At 45.7% G+C, this 20,045-nt stretch overlaps 1 protein-coding gene across 2 annotated transcripts in view; it reads right to left on the bottom strand.

Annotated features, from left to right (window-relative positions):
* Positions 1–2,469: 2,469 nt before the first annotated feature.
* The window catches only part of LRRC9 (leucine rich repeat containing 9), a 235,793-nt gene continuing 218,217 nt past the window's right edge, over positions 2,470–20,045 (bottom strand). For both annotated transcript variants that reach the window (XM_089676540.1, XM_089676541.1), the window contains exons 33-34: positions 7,154–7,301; positions 2,470–2,657 (exon numbers count right to left, since the gene is read on the bottom strand). In XM_089676540.1, coding sequence (XP_089532666.1) covers positions 2,618–2,657; positions 7,154–7,301 — 188 coding nt within the window. In that variant the 3' untranslated portion in view covers positions 2,470–2,617. The remainder of the gene's footprint in view (positions 2,658–7,153; positions 7,302–20,045) is intronic.

The following is a 20,045-nucleotide window of genomic DNA, read 5'->3' as shown; positions in this document are numbered from 1 at the left end:
ACAGTAGGAGGGACTTCAAGGGGGAAGATTAAATAAAATCTGTGCCTAGTCACCGTATACTTTGCACACATATACCACAGTCCTTGTACTCACAAAATACTACTTACTATGCCACACGTGACAGTCTCACAGGTACACATAAACCTCAGAACGAAGGATCACTTTTAAAAATTTAAACATTTCCATCACATATGCTTTTCTGCACACTAAAAATGATCACTTTGTCTGTCTGAGCCGACCTTCATTAAAACCAGAAATTGTTGGGACAATGAACACTATAGTCAGGGCTATGTAATGTACAACTCAATGTATATAGTGCATGAGTCAGGGGTAAGTAACATCAAAACAGATGTAGAGTGCAATGTCAGGACAAGCCCACCTGTTTACATCAGATTCCCCCGTCACATCAAGAATCCTCATCAGAGTTCCTCCTCAGAGTCCCCCATCTACATCAGAGTCCTCCCCCCTTACAACAGGGTCCCCAGAGTCGTCCCCTAACATCAGGGTTCCAAGAGTCACCTCCTCTAGCATCAGGATCCTTAGAGTCCCCCTTACATCAGGGTTCCCAGGGTTCCACAGTCTTACCTCAGGGTTCCCAAAGCCCCCCCTTACATCAGGGTCCCCAGAATCACTTGCTTACATCAGGGTCTCCAGAGTCACCTCCTTACATCCAGATCCCTACAGATCCCTATGTCAAAATTCCCAAAGTTAAACTGTGGGGCTTTGTTCATATGATTACTGCCGCCGGCTATAGCTGGCAACAGTAATCATTATATTCTGACGGCAGGGAAACCTCCTGCTGTCAAAACTCAGTAGCGCAGCAAGACAGATTCACTGAATGTGTTGATAGGGACATCAAGCAATTTTCTTTCCTTCAACTCCTGAATGAAGGAAAGACAATTGCTTGAAGTGTTTCTAAAGCCTTGAGGTTTTTTACCATAATGCATTCTATCTATCTATCCATCCATTCAGTCGTATCCGACCCTTGGTGACTGCATGGACCGTCATTCGTAAGCAACTTTTTCCATGAATTCTCTTAGCAATTATTTTACAGGGTAGGTTGCCAGGTCTTTCCCCAACCCCTACCATGCAGGAGATCCCACATGGCCAGGGATGAAACTAGGACAATTTAGATAGGAGCCAATTAACCTACCAGCATATCTTTGGAGTGTGGGAGGAAACCGGAGTACCCGGAGGAAACCCACGCAAGCACAGGGAGAACATGCAAACTCCATCCAGGAGGCGCCATGGTTGGCAATCGAACCCATGACCCATTTACTGCACGGCAGACGTGCTAACCACTAAGCAACTGTGCCACCCAATGCATTCTATGCATTAAGGTAAAAAAACTTCTCTGCTGCAAGATCTCCCCAGCCCTGCCTTTTATTTTTTTTTTACCTTAGCTTGATCCATTCTTGCCACTGTCTCCCTCCTCATTGGGCTGATTGATAGCCATTGGCTCCTACTCCTGTCAATCAACTCCAGTGATGAGCAAGCGGGAGTGGGGTCGAGTCCTGCTGTCTGTGTAAATGAACACAGCAGCAGGGCTCGAGAACGAACATGCATGAGTGCCCCCATGGGAAGCGGCTTCCCGTGGGGGCACTGGACAGAGAGGAGGAGCCTAGAGCGCCAGCAGGGGGCCCAAGGTTTGGGGCCATTATGTGCAATTCCATTGCACAGAGCAGGTAAGTATAAAGATAGGGTTTTTTTTTTCAAAATTTCCTTTACAATTGCTTTAATGTTTGGCCAGCCTAACACTATGAGTGGCCAAACAAACAAATACACAGAAATAAAGGGTTAAATTAAAGTAAAGCTTCCTGATTCTTATTCTGATAACTTTTACTACAAACAGCCTTATATTATACAGCGCTGAGCAAACTTTTTGGCGCTATATACTGTATAATAATAATAATAATAATAATATTTACTGCCCAGCTAGTCTCCTAAGCAGAGATAAACTATCACTGCACACTCCAGCTCAGCTTTATTTACTGACCAGCTGACTGTCAGTGTGCAGTGATTGTGCTGTATAGAGATCAAGATACAGTCTGCCCCACAGTAAAGATGCATGCAGTGGAATGTCTGATTAGGAGAGATTTACTTTAATTCAGCATTTTTATTCTGTGCATTTGTGTGTCTTCAGAAGAGGGAGAAGGGAGCTGCTGGAGCTCTCAGGGCGCCCCTGCCTCTCTCCACCCCACCCTCCGTGTCCTGGGCCCTGGGAGGAGTTCAGCGGTGGGGCAGAGTGTCCGAGGGTGAAGAGGGCTGCTGACTTTGGGGGGACGCAACTGGAATCTGGGCATAGCCCACCCCAGCCATAATTAAAAAGGTGTTTATGTTTGATTTTTCAGAGCTGTTAGAGCAACAGTGACACAGAAATCTGTATCTAGAACAAGGCAAGAAATAGGGCCACATGGGAAAACATTGAAAAAAAAAACTAAACAAAACCAAAAAAAAAACAACCAGGTGTCCATCAGTACTTCATTCGTTTTATTAAATACAAGTGTAGGTAGATACAACTGAACTATACTTTATTGTATATGCTGGGAGAGGTAGAAACGTAAATAAATTAACAATACAAAATATAAGAATTGTAAGAAAATCTCCAATTACTGTACTACATCCGATTCTGACGTAGGTTCCCATTTCCAAATAATCTGCAATGAAACAAAAAGTATAAAATGTGAAAATAAAACTGTGTATATTTGCACTGACATGAATCTTAAAGCAATATAGGCGCCTTATATAGTAATAATGACTTCCTAATAACATGTTATAGTTAAGTGTCATCACTATATATGAGGAAGAAATATCAACACTTGTCTCAAATTCACAGAACTCTACTTCACAAACAGCAAAAAAGGACAGAACCTCCAGGTGACATATACTGTACATTTTTGCCAAACTGGTCAATTGGTATTCAGTACTAGAGATCAGATATGAAAGGGATGCCTGCCAGAAGAGAAACATGGTTGACCATGTGAATAGCAGAGGGTATAAAACTACTCATAAGCAGCAATGACCGTCCAGGTATGATTACAGCTCTCTTCTTAAACTGTCTTGTCATCTAAATTAAGATATAGCAATTTTGAAAAGACCAATAAAGTTACCACTTGGAAAGAAATGTTTAAGAAGTGCAGAGGGGTGCCTGGACAATGATTTTCTTCAGTCAGGCAACGGGTAATGCTAATAAAGAGCCAGCTCCACCATGCAATTTAACAATGAAATGATGGCGCTGTCACCACTTCAATTAGGCTAGAGTGAATCCAGTAGCCATTCTGCATTCTACACATAGGGACTCAATAGGCCACTCACAGCAACCTGCAAAATTGCAGCTAGTAAACAAGGACACAGCAAAGTGAAGAATTATGAAAATGGTCAAATTCGCTGGAGAAAGAAAACTTGTAATAAAGTCTAATTGATGTATCTCCCTCCTCTAGTTAGGCCTCTAGGTTAAATAAAATTTTTGGCTTTACTGTAATCAGTAGTGCAGCAACTGAGTGTTCTTGTCTGTTCAGGGTTCCATGAGCTGGGTTTTTGATTTTTCTCACCTGCTTCTGGAGGAAGCTTCCAAAATATAAAACAATATATATATTAATCACACTCTAGCCTGTCCCTGAAAGGATGCTTCCAGAAGGTGGCTGGTGAAGTTATAACTGCTTGGGTGTCCTGAGCAGAGTGTTCTTTGCTCACCATGGTGAGTTCCAGTTCTCCTAGGGCTAATGACCCTAGGAGAGAGCTATTGAGCCAAGAAATTGCAGTATGGGCCTCAGCAAGTGCTGGACTGAGGACCTGGAGGAGATTGCTACTGGACTTTTGCTGGAGGGAACTGTCCTGGAGAAGGATCTTTTATCTCCCTCACTGATGATCTGTCTGTGGAGGCTAGGTGGCAGAAAGTAGGACCTGATTTGGCACTGTGGTGTCTGCTGCTTTTGCAAGTATTTTCTACGAGGAAGTCTATACTTCCATGGATTGCTATTAATGTTTTGGAGTATCCTGTGACCCTAAACCCCCCTACTGTTGTAGTTACTCAGCAATACATTTTAAAAATACATCCCCTAGGCTGAGCCTGAATTGTCGGTATGCATGAAACTGTGATTGTTACGGGCAGCCTCTGTACTATTGAAGTCGGAGACCTGGGTATATCCTCAGTGGCCCCTCTGGAAGAAAGTGCTACACCCATCTTTATTGGTGCCAGCAGCCTAAAAACAGAATGGCAGCCTTTGTGCTAAAGAAATGAGGAAAAAAAGTATATGTTAGAAAGTTAGTGGTTTGCAACAAGAAGTCATAGCATTGCATACTGTTCACCGACCTAGTGCATTATCGTTTAAAATAATTTATTGAAGAAACAAAATAGGTATCATACTCACAATGGACATAATAACACAGGCATGTCAAACTGAACAAGATGTATGATCCAAACAACATCTGAGTCCATACGATGGAACCCTGGATGACCAACTGTCTAACGCGTTTCAAGGACACAACCTCTTCCTCAGAGCTCTTCCATCGTATGGACTCAGATGTTGTTTGGATCATACATCTTGTTCAGTTTGACATGCCTGTGTTATTATGTCCATTGTGAGTATGATACCTATTTTGTTTCTTCAATAAATTATTTTAAACGATAATGCACTAGGTCGGTGCACCCTTTTTCTGTTTCTCCATTTGTATCCAGTGTATTTGGACCACCCCGGTCTGTTGAGGGCAGCAAGCAGTGCATACTCCAGAAAATTCCAGAACATTCCTATTGGGTCTACTGAGTCCTTTCCTAGCGCAGGAGTAAAGTGTTTGTTGTGTTGGAATTGCATACTGTTCCACTGGAGACTAATGTAAACTGTAACAAACCAGTCCCATCCATATATGCAGCAATAGTATTTTAGAAGGTATTTCCAAGAAACTAGGAATCCACAGTTTTTGGTTCCTCTTTGTATCAACACTAGGCTCCCACAGTTTACCTAAACTTATAGCTATGACTTCTGCATACTATGTGGAAGTAATAGTAACCTGTGTATTTTTAGGGTTGGACCCAATCCACCGAGCAATGACAGCAACAGTGGGACAGGGTTCATTGTTGTGTATAACTGAACTCTAGGCAAACAGATAAATACAAAATTGCAATACATGTATGAAACTATTCAACCTGCTATAGGATTTGCAACTCTGTCTATGCAGTCCTAAGATAGACACAGTTCTGCCACACAGTACTGTCTAGCAGGCCAGAAGGTTTGATATTTTTATCAAGTCTTAAACGTCTTGTCCCCCTTCAACATGTGACTGCACAGTGAAGCAGCAGACTGAAAAGCTCTTCCTTTTGTCAATCTACTATTTCCTCCTACCAGCATGTTTCTTGTTGCACATACAGTGCCTTGAAAAAGTATTCATACCTCTTGAAATTTTCCACATTTTATCATGTTACAACCAAAATGTAAATGTATTTTATTGGGATTTTATGTGATAGACCAACACAAAGTGGCACATAATTGTGAAGTGGAAGGAAAATGATAAATCGTTTTCAACATTTTTTACAAATAAATATCTGAAAAGTGTGGTGTGCATTTGTATTCAGCCCCCCTGAGTCAATCCTTTTTAGAACCACCTTTTGCTACAATTACAGCTGCAGTTTCTTTTGGGGATGTCTCTACCAGCTTTGCACATCTAGAGAGGGACATTTTTGCCCATTCTTCTTTGCAAAATAGCTCAAGCTCTGTCAGATTGGATGGAAAGCGTCTGAACAGCAATTTTCAAGTCTTGCCACAGATTCTCAGTTGGATTTAGGTCTGGACTTTGTCTGGGCCATTCTAACAAATGACTATGCTTTGATCTAAATAATTCCATTGTAGCTCTGGCTGTATGTTTAGGGTCGTTGTCCTGCTGGAAGGTGAACCTCCGCCCCAGTCTCAAGTCTTTTGCAGACTCTGACAGGTTTTCTTCTAAGATTGCCCTGTATTTGGCTCCATTCATCTTCCCATCAACTCTGACCATCTTCCTTGTCCCGGCTGAAGAAAAACATCTCCACAACAAGATGCTGCCACCACCATGTTTCACAGTGGGGATGGTGTGTTTAGAGTGATGTGCAGTGTTAGTTTTCTGCCATAGTGTTTTTCTTTTAGGCCAAAACGTACAATTTTGGTTTCATCTGACCAGAGCACCATCTTCCATATGACTTCTTGCAAACAGCAAACTGGAGTTCTTGTGTCTTTCTTTCAACAATGGCTTTCTTCTTGCCACCCTTCCATAAAGGCCAGATTTGTGGAGTGCATGACAAATAGTTGTCCTGTGGACAGATTCTCCCTCCTGAGCTGTGGATCTCTGCAGCTCCTCCAGAGTTATCATGGGCCTCTTGGCTGCTTCTCTGATTAATGCTCTCCTTGCCTGGCCTGTCAGTTTAGGAGGATGGCCATGTCTTGGTAGGTTTTCAGTTGTGCCATACTCTTTCCATTTTCGGATGATGGATTGAACAGTGCTTCGTGAGATGTTCAATGCTTGGGATATTTTTTTCATAACCTATCCCTGCTTTAAACTTCTCAACAACTTTATCTCTGACCTGTCTTCTGTGTTCCTTGGCCTTCATGATGCAGTTTGTTCATTAATGTTCTCTAACAAACCTCTGAGGGCTTCACAGAACAGCTGTATTTATACTGAGATTAAATTACACACAGGTAGACTCTATTTATTAATTAAATGACTTCTGAAGGCAATTGGTTCCACAAGATTTTAGTTAGGGGTATCAGAGTAAAGGGGGCTGAATACAAATGCATGCCACATAAAATCTATCACATAAAATCCCAATAAAATACATTTACGTTTTTGGTTGCAACATGACAAAATGTGGTAAAATTCAGGGGGTATGGATACTTTTTTCAAGGCTCTGTAAGCAATGCAGTACAACTGACTAGCTCAGTGTTCTGCTTTTTCCTCTTCCAGTCTGAGCCCTGTGTTATGTTGGATTGCAAAGCGTTGGTACCAAGAGAACAAATTTTATGGCCAGTATTAGTGATTTTATAGCGCTGAAAAGTTCACCTTCAAAAGGGATTTTGAGAGGTGAGGACCCATTCTACCTTACTATAGAAGAAAGCCCTGGTAAACAGGGAATTTCTTCCCCATTAACTGACTTATAAGACTTAACAAGTTGTGTCTATATAGAACCCACCTTCCTTCATGCTCCAGATTGCTGCCTTGTACTGCTCGATTTGAACCAGCTTGTGCCAAGTGTGATGTAGAAATATTTGTTGGTGCTCTGAGCGGCCTGAAAGCAATTTCAGCATTCACACTGCGTGGATTATTCTTGGATTTCTTGTCTGAAACATAAAACAGTCTATTCAGCCTGCGATCAATTGTCAAATAACAACCGGCTTGTAATTTCCCATAGTGAAATATTGCTATAGGAAAAAAGGACACAAACACAAAAAAAAAAAAGAGCATGTAAATTGTGTTACAGCATTTCAATGTGTAACCTATTTGTGCATTTAGTTGTCCTGTGGAGCAGTGAACAGCACATTGAAGAAATTTTCTAAAATGTGTTGCTGCTATTAACCATTTAAGTGTTGCCTTTCATCTAACGTAAAGAAAAATAAAAGTAACCAAATATTTTTTTTCTGCTCTGGTATTTGAAACCAGCCTCACTGTGTAGAGAAAGCACATCATAAATATAAATTATATACTCTTGTTTGTGACATTCATACTAGATGTATACTAGATGCATGAAAGAGATACATGTACACAAATATGTAATAAAATAACAGAAATTTTCTTTACTTGTAAATTCCTTGTTTTGGAGTACAGTACAGGATATGGGACTTGTTGTCACGGATCCAACGCACACGCCCACAGCGACTAGCTAACTGAGTCGTGCACGTCCGGCCGTGACTTGGGGTAAGAGGGAATGAGGGGGACTTAATCTGAATATATATAAGACCAGCCGTGATACACTTTCACAGCCCACACTACCTCTGGCCACCACTAGAGGGAGACTCCACTCCAATCCAGCTGACTGAGCACACACACAGGCAGATACGAATCTTATATACAATCTGGTGCACACTAAGGGTTGAGGAGCAGCCTAGCAATTGGCACACCCTTCTAGGATTCCTCCAGCTAGCCTACAAGCTAGAACCCCGGTGTTAATCACTCTTCCACTGTCCACACCCCCCCCCACACCAGACACACCACAAACGGTAGCTTGCTACCACCCAACAGTTTGTCCACAGACTGGTCTGCTGGGCCAACACACACACACACAGATCTCCATCTGGCAGAACTGCTACCTTACAATCTGCATGCAATCTGCCAACACGCAGTGCAATTGCATACAGATAGGCAATGAACTTGACCGACCCTTTAAAGACACTGCAATACAATACAATCCCTCCAGAGATATGAACCCGAGCTTAAGTACCCAGAAGTCACTTATTAAGTTTATGATTTAATATCCCGAAAGTGGGCAGTGCATAAAATATGTACAAAGTATAAAAAGTTACAGAAAATACAAAAAATACAAGAAGACACACAATTGGCTATTGACTATAAAATAAAAGGGAATAAAAACAGAAATAAAACTTTTAGCAAGAGTTATCCTGCAACTGGAGCAAGTCAGAGAAAGTCCGCGATTCGCCAGTCAATAGAACTGGCTCCGTACGAATCACACTGTCCATATCCCAGGTCCTCAATTTATGGTAATATGGACATAGGCTGGACATTAGCCCTTGGGCAATCAACTCTGGGGGGGTATTCCTGTACCAACCCACAGGACATTCTGGGTACTAAAATGCCCAAAGTCGATTGGACCAGGAACGGTTTGAATCCCCAAGTCAGGAATTGAATTTCCGACACCAGCGCATCAGTCCGATTGCGACAGTACCAATCACTGTTCAGCTGTCGCAATCAGGCGACCATACAACCATTTTCTGCGTTTCTCTGGGATTCTACAAAGGCTACAAATACAGTTTTACATGTAGATGTAGCCTACAGTGTGTCCAATCAGAAGGAAGTTTCATCTCTCTGCAACTAATATTATAGCTTTTATGAGAGATGAAATATACTCCTTTGATCTGCTGATATACCTCAGAGCTTGACAGACAGGTTGGAGCCATCTCTTGGTCTCCTGCTGCCTCTGCAGCCGAAATGTCTAGAGTTCTCCTTCTTGGATTTCTAGAAGGCGACAAAGTCTGAAGACGTAGGTGACAAGCCTTATTGGCATCTAAGAGTCACCTCCAGCCTAGAGGATGCTCTGTGCTTTCAGATGCTAATTGGTGACCATATGTCTCTGACTGAATCCTGAACCCATCTTATTATTAACATGGAATGAAGCAAAATCTACAATGTCATATTTCTACAGATCACATCTCAGCTACTCAAATTTTACATTTATGTCACACTTGCATTCATAGACCACAGGTTATATACAGGCTAGACACTGGCAACACAGATGTCCAAGGGCACTGAAGCACACCCATATAACCTCACCCACTCCTTGAGACTCTATTTTTTAGCAAGCATTAAAGAGTGATCAAGAACAAGGGGAAGGGGCCTGTAACCTGTACTGTACTAACAGATAAGTCTTTTTAGCTTAATCTTACATTACAGAACACATGATTTGTATTCATAGAGCATGAGGCATACCCAAGCAATAAATTAAACGGTGGGAAAACATAGAAAAACAGAACTGCCAACAGGCCCACAAGAAAAACAAGGGTTAAAGAACCTGAACAAAAGCACTCAGATAACAGCTTGAAACACACTGCAGCCAAATCTTACGTCAGCCAAGGTCTGAACATCTACCTGGTAGAATTTGTAGAACCAGATCCAGGTGGCAGCCTTATAAATATGGGAAGTAGGTTCTTTATTTTGAAAAGCACAAGAGGCACCAACAGCCCTGATGGAATGAGCTCTGATGGGGAAAAGAGGAATTTTGCTCCTAAGAACATAGACCCTGTTCTACCTGTACAAAAAAAGCACATAGAGCATGGAGAGAAGTTTCCTGATCCATTTGGCAATAGTGGAGTGGGACTCTGGATGTCCTTTATGTGGGCCCACATGTACTGTATAACAAAGAGACTCAATCTTGTGAACAGAGGCTGTGGCTGCTAAGCAGACCCTGACAGTTCTTACCATATCTAGGCAATGTAGGGCAGTTTCCTTGTCATATTTTAGGGCAAGAAAAAGGGAAGGAAGGATAAAGTCCTCATTAAGGTGGAAAGAAGATTTTGGTTTTAAAGCCACCTTGCCACCCTGTGCAAAACAAGAAAAAAAAGAGCACCAAGGTGTCACAGGAGATTTAATTGGGGATTTACACGAGCAACTTCCTGAAGTAAAGTCCTAAATAGGGATGGATGAGGCAAGAGGTTTCTGAAATAGAGTGCATATGGCAGAGACCTGTCCCTTTTTGGTACTCAGGTCCAGCAGCTGGTCAAGACCTGATTGAAGAAAGGCCAAAATAAGAGATAACATATTCCCTGGGGCTACCTGTCCTCACCCCAGGCAAAGTAAGCATTTTATAGGGGATAGTAAATCTTGTGGAAGATGGATTTTCTTGCTCTAAATAAGGAGGGATTAGCGTAGTCAGAAATACCCCTTTTCTTTAGGACTTATGTGTCAGGGCTCCCAGGTATGACCAGAGGTGTGTGACTGATGCAGGGAAACGCAGACTTCAGATATGTGATATACAATATAATTTATTAACACTAACAATACAAACATAAACGCAGTGCAATACTAAACATAATACAGTGCAAACAAACCCAACCAACCACCCACAGATAACAGTACATACAAGCAAGCGTCGTCAGGCAGACCGGGTCAATATCAATTGGGCAGGAAGGTACAGGGGGAGCAAGCGGAGAATGGTCGGGGTCACAGGCCAGGTTCAGCAGGTAGCAAGCAGCGTAGTACAGAGGGTCAGGCAGAGGGATGGTCAGGGTCACAAGCCAGGGATCAGAACAGGTAGCAAGCAGCGTAGTACAGAGGGTCAGGCAGAGGGATGGTCAGGAGCGAGCCGGGATCAGAGCAGGAGAAGTCAGCAGCAGTTCAGATCAGGCAGGGTCAGCAAAGGAACAGAAACAGGATGCAGGACAGATACAGGGCCCAGGACAAACACAACACCAAGGCAGAGTCTGTGGGTCTGGCCATCCCTTAAATACCCCAGCATAATCAGTTCCAGGTGTTAGCTGGCTGCAAAGTTGAGTCTCTGATTGCTGGGAGCACCCGCCCGGGCAGAGGCACATGGGGCAGAGGCACACCGGGCAGAGGCACATCGGGCTGGACTCCGGGCAGAGGCACATCGGGCTGGACTCCGGGCAGAGGCACATCGGATTACCAGGCGGAGCAGCAGGCAGCGGGCCCCCGGGCGGAGCAGCAGGCAGCGGGCCCCCGGGCGGAGCAGCAGGCAGCGGGCCCCCGGGCGGAGCAGCAGGCACCGGGCCCCCGGGCGGAGCAGCAGGCACCGGGCCCCCGGGCGGAGCAGCAGGCACCGGGCCCCCGGGCAGAGCAGCAGGCACCGGGCCCCCAGGCGGGGCGACCGGCGTCGGGCCCCCGGGCTGAGCAACGGGCGTCGGGCCCCAAGGCGGGGCGACGGGCGTCGGGCCCCAAGGCGGGGCGACGGGCGTCGGGCCCCAAGGCGGGGCGACGGGCGTCGGGCCCCAAGGCGGGGCGACGGGCGTCGGGCCCCCAGGCGGGGCGACGGGCCCCCAGACGGGGCGATGGGCCCCCAGGCGGGGCGACGGGCCCCCAGGCGGAGCGGCGGGCATCGGGCCCCCAGGCGGGGCGACAGGCATCGGGCCCCCAGGCGGGGCGACAGGCAGCGGGCCCCCAGGCGGGGCGACAGGCAGCGGGCCCCCAGGCGGAGTGACAGGTCTCGGGCCCTCAGGCGGAGCGGCGGGCGCCGGACCCCCGGGTGGAGCGACAGGTCTCGGGCCCTCAGGCGGAGCGGCGGGCGCCGGACCCCCAGGTGAAGCGACAGGTCTCGGGCCCCCAGGCGGAGCGACAGGTCTCGGGCCCTCAGGCGGAGCGGCAGGCGCCGGACCCACAGATGGAGCGACAGGTCTCGGGCCCTCAGGCGGAGCGGCGGGCGCCGGACCCCCAGGTGGAGCGACAGGTCTCGGGCCCTCAGGGGGAGCGGCGGGCGCCGCACCCCCAGGTGGAGCGACAGGTCTCGGGCCCTCAGGCGGAGCGGCGGGCGCCGCACCCCCAGGTGGAGCGACAGGTCTCGGGCCCTCAGGCGGAGTGGCGGGTGCCGGACCCCCAGGTGGAGCGACAGGTCTCGGGCCCTCAGGCGGAGCGGCGGGCGCCGGACCCCCAGGTGGAGCGACAGGTCTCGGGCCCTCAGGCGGAGCGGCGGGCGCCGGACCCCAGGTGGAGCGACAGGTCTCGGGCCCCCAGGCGGAGCGACAGGTCTCGGGCCCTCAGGCGGAGCGGCGGTCGCCGGACCCCCAGATGGAGCGACCGGTCTCGGGCCCTCAGGCGGAGCGGCGGGCGCCGAGTCACCAGGCACGACAGTGGGCTCCGAGTCAACTGGCATGACCGCTGGCACTGGGTCAGACATTGGATCGTCTGGTTGGACAGCGGGCATCGGGTCACCAGGCATCAGGTCATTTGGCTCGACCGCGGGCACCGCGTCATCTGGCAAGGCAGTGGGCTCCAAGTCAACTGGTATGACCGCGGGCACTGGGTCAGACATTGGATCGTCTGACTGGACAGCGGGCATCGGGTCACCAGGCATCAAGTCATTTGGCTCGACAGCGAGCACCGCGTCATCTGGCAAGGCAGTGGGCTCCGAGTCAACTGGCATGACCGCGGGCACTGGGGCAGACATTGAATCGTCTGGCTGGACAGCGGGCATCGGGTCACCAGGCATCAGGTCATTTGGCTCGACAGCGGGCACCGCGTCATCTGGCAAGGCAGTGGGCTCCGAGTCAACAGGCACGACAGTGGGCACCGGGTCATCAGGTACCGGATTGTCTGGCTCGACAGCGGGCATCGGGTCACCAGGTATGACAGCGGGCACTGGGTCCCCAGGCATCAGGTCATTTGGCTTGCCAGCGGGCACCGCGTCATCTGGCAAGGCAGTGGGCACCGGGTCACCAGGCATTGGAACGTCTGGCTCGACAGCGGGCATCGGGTCACCAGGTATGACAGCGGCACTGGGTCACCAGGCATCAGGTCATTTGGCTCGCCAGCGGGCACCGTGTCATCTGGCAAGGCAGTGGGCACCGAGTCACCAGGTACGACAGCGGGCTCTGAGTCAATTGGCACGACAGCGGGCACCGGATCAGGTACCGGATCATCTGGATCAACAGCGGGCATCGAGTCAACTGGCCTAATAGGATCATCAGGCTGGATCAGTTCATCATGCTGGGTAGAGGCATCAGGCTGAATGCCGGCGTCCGGCTGAGTAGAGGCTTCAGGCCGAGTAGAGGCTTCAGGCTGAAGAGAGGCATCAGGCTGCGTACAGGCATCAGGCTGAGTAGAGGCATCAGGCTGAGTAGAGGCATCAGGCTGAGTAGAGGATTCAGGCTGAGTAGAGGATTCAGGCTGAGTAGAGGCTTCAGGCTGAACCACGGAAGGCAGGTTCACCGGTTTGGATACTGGCAGGATGGTATTGGTTGGAAAGAATTTTCGCTTTTTTCTGGTTTTAACTACTGGAGCACTGCAAGTAAACGCAGGTCTGCAAACGAATGGAGCAGCTGGAGACAGAGAAGAACTGGAGGATGGAACAGGAGAGGGAGCAGTTGCTACAGAGGGCTTTTTTACAGGGTTAAAGGCAGGATAGGTGCAGCGAGTGGGAACAGGGTACTGACATGCGGTAGATAGCCAAGTATACTGGGCTGTAACTGGAGGAGCTGTTGGGAATACAGGAGTAGAGTTAGAAGCAGGACTGGGTTTTTGTAAGCTGACTGAGGCTGGGTGCAACAAGTCTGACCATGTCTGCAGTAGGGGTTGAACAAAGCTGAGCTTACACAAAGCCTGTCTGGTCAATGACTGCACTGCGTTTATACAATCTCTATCTGCAGGACAGATACAGGGCCCAGGACAAACACAACACCAAGGCAGAGTCTGTGGGTCTGGCCATCCCTTAAATACTCCAGCATAATCAGTTCCAGGTGTTAGCTGGCTGCAAAGTCAGTCTCTGATTGCTGGGAGCACCCGCTGGCCAGCCCTGGTACTGCAGCTCATAAGGCAGCTGAGTCCCACTATTGCTGGCCAGTCCATTCCTGACATAATGTTTCAACAGTCATGCTGCTAAAGCCAGCAACTGAGAAGCAGGAAGGAATAGGGGATCTTGGGCCAGTTTGATAGATTTGGAAAATGCCAAGATGTGTCTGCCAGATGTCTGAGAATGTCTGTTGTCCTTCTGGATCAATAGCATTCTTCTGGTTAATTTGGTGCGATTAAAATTACCTGAACTATTTTCACTATCTTGTGTAGCAGTCAAGGGATCTACATCAGAGGAGAAGGCTTTAGCCAGCTTGAAATTGAGTCCAAGGAATCACCAGACCATCTACTGTGAAGGCTACAGAATCCCCTTTGTCACAAATTTGTTTAGCTTGCTGTTGAACCTGGAGGCCAGGATGTCCACATCTGATTTTGACAGAGATTTTAAAAGATCTTTAGGTGCAGAGACCACTCCCCTGGGTCTCGGCCTTGATGACTTAGGAACTGTGTCTGCCAACTGTCCACTCCATAGACATGGATGGCCGAGAGAACTGTAATGTGCCCAGGAGAGTTTCAGACTTGTTGATCCCTTGGTGGATTATGTAGTCCAAGCTGCAGTGGCATTGTCAGACTGCACCTTGGGTGACCTTGCAGAAGAGAGGTCCATATTTAAAGGGATATAATTTGATGGTCCGATGGTGCTCAGTTCCAGCATGTTGATGGGAAGTTTTGAAACCTGCGAGGACCTGTGAGGACCAGGTCTTCTGTCACAGTCAGGAAACTGTAAACTTCGCCCCAGCCTAGAAGGAGGGTATCCATTGTCACCACCTTCCAGGGTATGTGAAGAAAAGTCTTTTCCAATTGCAGGGCAGGATTGGAGATCCACTATGTCAGGGAGAACATTGGCTGGACAGAAGCATTTTGCAACTTGAGAATTTGCTTCTTCCGCATCTTGAGTATGTTGGATTAAATAGGTCTGTAGTGAGACTGGTCAAAGGGACCTGTCTCAAAAAAAAGACTACCATTAACCCAGAACCCACATACAAAAACTGCTGTCTGAACTAAAACCACATTAAATTGCATCTCACTGTGGGTATCACATTGACTTTCAGTGCAGGGATGATGCACTCTCTCACCCACTCTACCTCAGACCCACTGTATCCTTAAAATTCACCTGTGTTAACCCATAAAATAAATAAATTAATAACGTAACTAAACTAAGAAGTAGTTCCTGTATACTAGAGCAAAATTTTCCTGCAGCGTGGCGCAGAGAAATTACATATCAGATTAAGCTAAAGGTCTAAAGTTCCAAAGTGATCTTTCTCCTCTCAGTCAAATATTTTTCTTAAGTTCAAATTTCCCTGCACATAATAAGAAAGTACCCACTCCCCACTCTCTCAAGTACCCACACTCAGAGAAATGTTTTTGCACACTTTGCCTTTACAGGGCACATACCTTTTTTGCACTATGTCACTCTTTACACCCCTGACAAAGACTTTTAGATGAGACATGTTAGGTTCTTTTTGGGAATCGGTAAATTTCTTATTTTTTCATTTGTAATTATTAGCGAGGTCAAGTAAATTTGGACTTAAGAAAAGTATTTGACTGAGAGAAGGATCACTTTGGAAATTTAGCCCTATTGGTCCGCCTGATATATTTACAAAGGTGCATGTTCAAGTTAGTCATAGTGGTCTCCTCCTCTATATAATGTAATATGTTATTTCTCTGCACTTCGCTGTAGGAAAATATTGCTCTAATATATAGGAACTACTTCCTAGTTTATTTATTTATTGTACAAGCTGACACAAAAAGTTGAGTTTTAAGTATCCAGTGGGACTGAGGCATGGTGAGAGAGCACATCACCCTTCACTTGAAAGTCAGAACCGTCATGCAGAAGTGAGGGGTGCCATTATAACCTGAGGATCCTGGTGTGAGACTTTAGGAAAGCAACTTTCTCATCGGAGTAAAGATTCTGTCTTGGGCTTTGTATAAGTTTAGACCCAGGTACTCAAGAAGGTGTGAGGGATGGAGAGTAGACTTGGGAAAGTTGATAATTCAGCCAAAGATTTGAAAGAAATGAATCATCCTTTAGATGACGGCAGACCAGGCTAAGGCTGAGGAGTTCTTCAGTAGGAAGTCGTCCAGGTTACCTATGACATGAATGCCCTGGGTTCACAGAAGAGTGAGAAGTAGGGAAAGTTACTTTGTGAACACTTGGGGTGCAAAGGAAAACCCAGATGGTAGTGCTACAAACTGGAATTGTTGGTCCCCCAGAGCAAAATGCAGAAATAGTTGAAATTAAGGGAAGATGAGAATATGTACTGAAGATAGGCATGTCTACGGATGCCAGAAATTCCCCTCATCTGATAGAAGCAATGACAGATCTCATTGATTCCATCTGGAATTTTGGCACACAAAGAAATCTGAGTTTTTAAGTCCTATCTTGGGCAGATGCCTTTAATCTAAATGAACTAGTACAACCACTTCTTGTGCCTAAAATTGATGGTAGGCAGTTACTAAATCTGCCTTCTTTTGGTCTGAAGCTGGCAGATTAGAAGATAAAAGGTGAGGAGGGGGCAAAGGGAGAAACACTTTTTTTATGCCTGTTGGACTGTGCAGCATTTTCCACACCAGTAACAGACATTTCTGGATAGCTACTCTGGTGATCAATAAGTCATCTGATCACTGCAGAATGCCATCCTAAAAACCTGTGGAACAGGATCACCCTGCAAGAGGTACGGCAGGGGGGCCATAAAAGTAAATCCCATCTCTTGGCAAAGGATCAATACTATAGAGTGGATTAAAATAGTCTACACACCCCTGTTAAAATGTCAGGTTTTTGTGATGTAAAAAAAATGAGACAAAGATAAATCATTTCAGAACTTTTTCCACCTTTAATGTAACCTATAAACTGTACAACTCAATTAAAAAAACAAACTGAAATCTTTTAGGGGGGAAGTAAACATAACAAACTAAAACAATATGGTTGCAAGAGAGCTTCCAAAGCATCAAAGGGATCTCATTTTTAAAAGGTATCAGTCAGGAGAGGGGTACAAAAGAATTCCAAGGCATTAGATATACCATGGAACACAGTGAAGACAGTCATCATCAAGTGGTGAAAATATGGCACAACAGTGATATTACCCAGAACTGGACGTCCCTCCAACATTGATGAAAAGGCGAGAAGAAAACTGGTCTCGGAGGCTTTCAAGAGGCCTACAGCAACATTAAAGGAGCTGCAGAAATATTTGGCAAGTACAGGCTGTGTGGTACATGTGAAAACAATCTCCCGTATGCTTCATATGTCTGGGCTATGGTGTAGAGTAGCAAGATGGAAGCCGTACGAAGAAAAACATCCATGCCCTGCTAAATTTTGCAAAAACACATCTGAAGTCTCCCAAAAGCATGTGGGAAAATGTGTTCTGGTCCGATGAAACCAAGGTTGAACTTTTCAGCCATAATTCCAAAAGATATGCTTGACGCAAAAACAAAACTGCACCAAAAAGAACACCATACCCACAGTGAAGCATGGTGGTGGCAACATCATGCTTTGGGCTGTCTTTCTTCAGCTGGAACTGGGGCCTTAGTCAAGGTAGATGGAATTATGAACAGTTCCAAATACCAGTCAATATTGGCACAAAACCTTAAGGTTTCTGCTAGAAAGCTGAACATGAAGAGGAACTTCATCTTTCAGCATGACAACGACCCAAAGCATACATCCAAATCACCAAAGGAATGGCTTCACCAGAAGAAGATTAAAGTTTTGGAATGGCCCGGCCAGAACCCAGACCTGAATCCGATTGAAAATCTGTGGGATAATCTGAAGAAGGCTGTGCACAGGAGATGCCCTCGCACTCTGAGAGATTTGGAATATTTTTGCAAGGAAAAGTGGGCAAATATTGCCAAGTCAAGATGCGTCATGCTGATGGACTCTTACCCAAAAAGAATGAGTGCTGTAATTAATCAAAAGGTGCTGCAACAAAGTATTAGTTTAGGGGTGTGCACACTTATGCAACCATATTATTTTAAATTTTTACTTCCCTCCACCTAAAAGATTTCAGTTTGTTGTTCAACTGAGTTGTACAGTTTATAGGTTACATTAAGGGTGGAAAATGTTCTGAAATTATTTATCTTTGTCTCATTTTTATACATCACAGAAACCTGACATTTTAACAGGGGTGTGTAGACTTTTTATATCCACTGTAGCACTTGGCAGTGGTTTATGGGGGTTGTATTTTACCTTCAAACACCTTGGAGAAGTCGGGGGGGGGGGGGGGCTGGCTGAAAATGATAACATCTGATGAGCCATCTATCACCAGATATCAAAGGATATGTGATAGCCTGAGATTGACCTATGTCAAAAAGCTTCCCAAAGTCCAATGTCACTATCTTCTGCAGGAGGTCAGAGGCAGAATCCTAAGAAAAATATGGATTGGACAAGAGACTATCCAGGGCTGGGATAAAAACCTAGATGATGTATTTCGATGTGGGATTGTTTTTAGTATGCTTGTAAAAATGGCAATCTACCAATCTTCACCTTTGAGCCCCAGCCAAAATTTTTTACTTAAGACAAAGGACAGACTGTCTGTGTAATGTATCATCCTTGCTCTTTTACTCTAACTACTCTGTAACATCATTTTGATCTTTTTATTTACTTATTGGGGCTTTTAATTTATTTGAAGATGAATAAAACCTTTGCTTCTTTTAACACTGCTATTATTATCAACAATACTAATATTACCAGGGCTCTAGCAGATTAACATAATTCAAGGACAGAAAAAATAGAAGATAGATATATCAGGCAGGGCTTATGGACAGGCTTCATGCACTTGAGAGTCCACAGCTTGTCATAAAAGTTGTTAAGCCTTGGTTTGGAGGTTGATGCCTGTAAAAGCAAAAAGGTCCCTTTTGCTGAGTAGATCTGTCGGAGACCCAGGCATTTTAGGGTAGGAGTAGCTTTTACCCAGTGACTTCTATGATGAATTTATTAAGGGATTCCCCAGATAGATGTTCACTATCAAAAGGCATGTGTAGAAGACCAAGCTTTTAACCACAAAATCCTGTGCACATGCTCAGAGATAAGGGGCCTTCTAGAGACTTGGTGAATTATATTCTCTACAGTAAACCCAAAACAATAAGGCTGAGCAAACTGCAGGGGGGTGAAAATCCTCTGTGGTTTCCACTACAAAATAAGAGTCCTCAATACATTCATTCATAATATCTTCAAGGAAAGGAGATTCCACCTGTGAATCCTGAACAAGGTCAGGGGGAATAGAGGGTGTGTAGTATTCCTCTGGAAACTGAAGATTCTATAAACACAGAGTTTTCCAAAGAATTCAGACATATTGTGAGAAAAATCTGCTTTTGTCAGACAGGTCCTGCAAGGTGTGTGCCTGAGAGGGAGTTAGATAATAGGAGCAGTGTCATATTAGGAAATTGCTCCAGAACAAAGGAACAGCTATCACCCTTAGAAGTTGTTTGAGTTTAGAGTAGCCTCTCCGCAGACTGCTTGCCATTTGGCTCTTCTGTACCAGCACCTGCCATTGCTAAGTGAGGGGATTCCACACGGGGTAAAAATTGTTATAGAGTGCGGAACCGATGGGGTTTTATGTTTCTGAACACAGGGGCCGCTAAAGTCCTGGCTGTGTGCTTTTTGGCAGGAGGTATGGCACTGCCACCTCATCCTCCTAAGGCCAAGTCTAGATAGATGGAGAGAATCCTCTAAATTTAAATTGCTCGTGTCAAGAAGCTGAGACAAAAAGGAAGGGTTACCACAACAAAGTGAATAATTCCCAAATCCTTTGCCTATAAAACTGCATAGTTTGCTGCGGAGTGTTATTAAAAGCCAGGAGCCAGTGCTAATATACATGGAAACCCTGTATACCTTATTCACGATG

This window comes from Staurois parvus, unplaced genomic scaffold (genome assembly GCF_062004578.1).
Source record: "Staurois parvus isolate SC_StPar_1 unplaced genomic scaffold, SC_StPar_1.0 ptg000171l, whole genome shotgun sequence".
Taxonomy (NCBI): Eukaryota; Metazoa; Chordata; class Amphibia; order Anura; family Ranidae; genus Staurois; species Staurois parvus.
The sequence above is the reverse complement of the archived record's forward strand: the minus strand, read 5'-3'. Positions and strand labels throughout refer to the sequence as shown.